Source organism: Octopus bimaculoides, chromosome 10, assembly GCF_001194135.2.
Source record: "Octopus bimaculoides isolate UCB-OBI-ISO-001 chromosome 10, ASM119413v2, whole genome shotgun sequence".
Classification (NCBI taxonomy): domain Eukaryota; kingdom Metazoa; phylum Mollusca; class Cephalopoda; order Octopoda; family Octopodidae; genus Octopus; species Octopus bimaculoides.
In genome coordinates, this window is record NC_068990.1 from 16,373,116 (window position 1) to 16,375,875 (window position 2,760).

Sequence of the window (2,760 nt, forward strand, 5' to 3'; positions counted from 1 at the left end):
TAATAGATACAGACAATTAGTGCCCAGACCAGACCATATACCTAAAACCCAATGACAGATAAAGGGAGATGGAATCCAGGCAAATTACAAATTGAGTTAATGAAAATACAATAGAACAAGATATAAGATGGACAGGCTGTTGTGAAATGCATCAAAGCTTTTATAAAATACTTATACAAAAGTGAGTTTAAATTGTATGAACACTCACCCTATTTTCATGTACATTTGCTAATGCTAATCTACTTCATATATATGTATTTACAATGCACAATACTGCACTTAATGAGCACCAAACCACAGAAACAGCTGTAAAGGTTTACTTGTGTTCTCCACCCTCTTACTTGTGAGGTTCAAGTATGAACTTTCTTGATATTTACCTGCCTACCCATGAAGAACCACTACAAAGGACTACATGAACTTTTAGGTAGCTTTGCAGATGGTAGTTGAAATTATGTAAATTTTAAGGAATTCTTTGGTTACAGAAGATATCATATATATCCACTGTGTAAGTTTTTCTGTCCCCACCATAGTGCTACTCACCTCACACTTTGAAAGTCCACACATATACCCCATCACCTCTTTTTATCTCTTCTTCACTCAATCCTGAACATTCCTTGCCTCACATCTCAAATGTGAGTAGCTACGTGCCCCCCCCCCCACTCTACTACAAAAAACGTGTTCTGCTCTGGCCCTTCTCTCATACCTTAACCCCTCATCTCCAAGCATAAAGCCACCTCTCCTGGGGTTTGTAATTTTGCAAGATGCACAGTAACCTCACTTGTGCTGGTGGCATGAAAAATACACCCAGTATACTCTGTATAGTGGTTGGTGTAAGGAAAAGCATTAAGCATAGAAACCATGCCAAAGTAAGACATTGGAACATGATGCTGTCCGTGGACCAATCCAACAACCCATACCAGCATGGAGGAAATGATGATGATGATGATGATAATGATGATGACTAGTGTATTTATTTGAAGCTGGGTATGTTGGTTTTTGATGTAAAAGTTGGAGTCATGAAGCCTTGCCTAGGGAGTGGTGGGATGAGATATAAATGTAAGATCATTGTGTAAATTTTGTGAGGAATACAGTGATGTTGTTGAACCAATCCATGACAGCATGGAAAATGATGATGATGTACTGCAGTATCTACATTTGTATTTTCCTCATGTTGCCAAATGTATTCATAAGAACCTCCATAACCTCTGGTACAAAACAAAGGTGACTTAACACCTGTTTTCATTTAGTTTCCTGTTTATTTCTGTTACACTCATATCATGTGTGGCTAAACATAATGGCTGTAGAGGTGATAATGGTGATGTCTGTTATTCAAGTCTTCAAATATTTATAGAAAATGTTGTTTAATACTTACTTCACTGCTACTTTGCTTAACTAATTCTTTATTGCTTTTATAAATGCAAAGTTTGGATTTGTTGGTTCTTGCAGAAAAACTTCTAAATGGACTCCTTAGACAGCTTCGCTCTACTTTCTCAAACACTAAACTTTCTGAATATTCCTGCAAGTAAATGTAAATCAGAAATGTAACATTACTACTTAGTGTTGCCAGCATGAGATGCCTATGGCAGTAGTAAACTAAGGAAGATGAGCCAGTGAGAAGCTGCCAAATCTCTCACAAAGTCCCACTGCTAAAATAACATGTTGGATTATGCAGTTTGGAGTACACTCATCATCATCAATGTTCATTTATCCAGGCTTGCATAGGTCAGACAGTTTGTTGAGACAGATATTCTACATCTGAGTGTGCTTCCTGTTGCCAACCTTTACCTGTTTCCAAGCAAACTAATATTTCCCCATAGCCAGACATGTGTTTCACATAAAACTGGTTGACAACCATCACACAATGTCAAGACATGACAGTGCACACACATGCGCACAACACATGCATGCACACACACAATATAATGACATGGTCTTGGTTATTTGTCATTGCCTCCGTGAAGCCCAGCACTTAAAAGGAGCTTTTCACGTGCTATTAGCTTTGGCCACATTGCCTCCGTAAGGCCCAATGCTCAAAAGGTGCTTTTTATGTGCCAGTTATGTGACACCAGCATCGGCCACAACTATGTTTTCCCTTGGCTTGATGGGTGTTCTCAAGCATTGCATATCGCCAAAGGTCTCGGTCACTAGTCATTGCCTCTGTGAGGCCCAAAATTTGAAAATCATGCTTCACCACCTCATCCCATGTCTTCCTGGGTCTACCTCTATCACAAGTTCCCTCCACAGTTAGAGATTGGAACTTCTTTACAGAGCTGTCCTTTTCCATGCACATCACATGACCATACCAGTGCAGTCATCTCTCTTGCACACCACAGTCAATGCCTCTCATGCTCAACTTTTCTCTCAAGATGCTTATATATATATATATATATATGTACACATATCTTTGGGCCTCACCGAGGCGATGACTACTGACCGAGACCTTTGGAAATGTGCTGTGTGTGAGAAGACCCGGCAAGCCAAGTAAGATCGTTGCCAGTGCCCCTGGACTGGCTCTTGTGCGGGTGGCACATGAGATGCACCATTTTGAGCGTGGCCGTTGCCAGTACCGCCTGACTGGCTCCCGTAGGATTTTCGAGTTAGATCGTTGCCAGTGCCCCTGGACTGGCTTGTGCGGGTGGCACATAAAAGACACCATTTCGAGTGTGGCCGTTTTCGTGCGGGTGACACGTAAAAGCACCCACTACACTCTCTGAGTGGTTGGCGTTAGGAAGGGCATCCAGCTGTAGAAACTCTGCCAAA

The 2,760-nt window shown here is 41.2% G+C and overlaps 2 protein-coding genes across 6 annotated transcripts in view; one reads left to right on the forward strand and one right to left on the reverse strand.

Annotated features, from left to right (window-relative positions):
- LOC106880008 (uncharacterized) overlaps window positions 1-2,760 on the reverse strand; it is a 113,166-nt gene that overhangs the window by 46,937 nt on the left and 63,469 nt on the right. For all 5 annotated transcript variants that reach the window (XR_008265012.1, XR_008265009.1, XR_008265011.1 and 2 more), the window contains exon 19: window positions 1,373-1,516. Coding sequence is in view for 1 of the 5 variants with exons in the window: in XM_052971053.1 (XP_052827013.1) it covers window positions 1,373-1,516 (144 nt within the window). In the remaining 4 variants the exon portion in view is untranslated. The remainder of the gene's footprint in view (window positions 1-1,372; window positions 1,517-2,760) is intronic.
- The window catches only part of LOC106879999 (ankyrin-3), a 16,520-nt gene that overhangs the window by 6,106 nt on the left and 7,654 nt on the right, over window positions 1-2,760 (forward strand). The gene's annotated exons all lie outside the window — the stretch shown is intronic.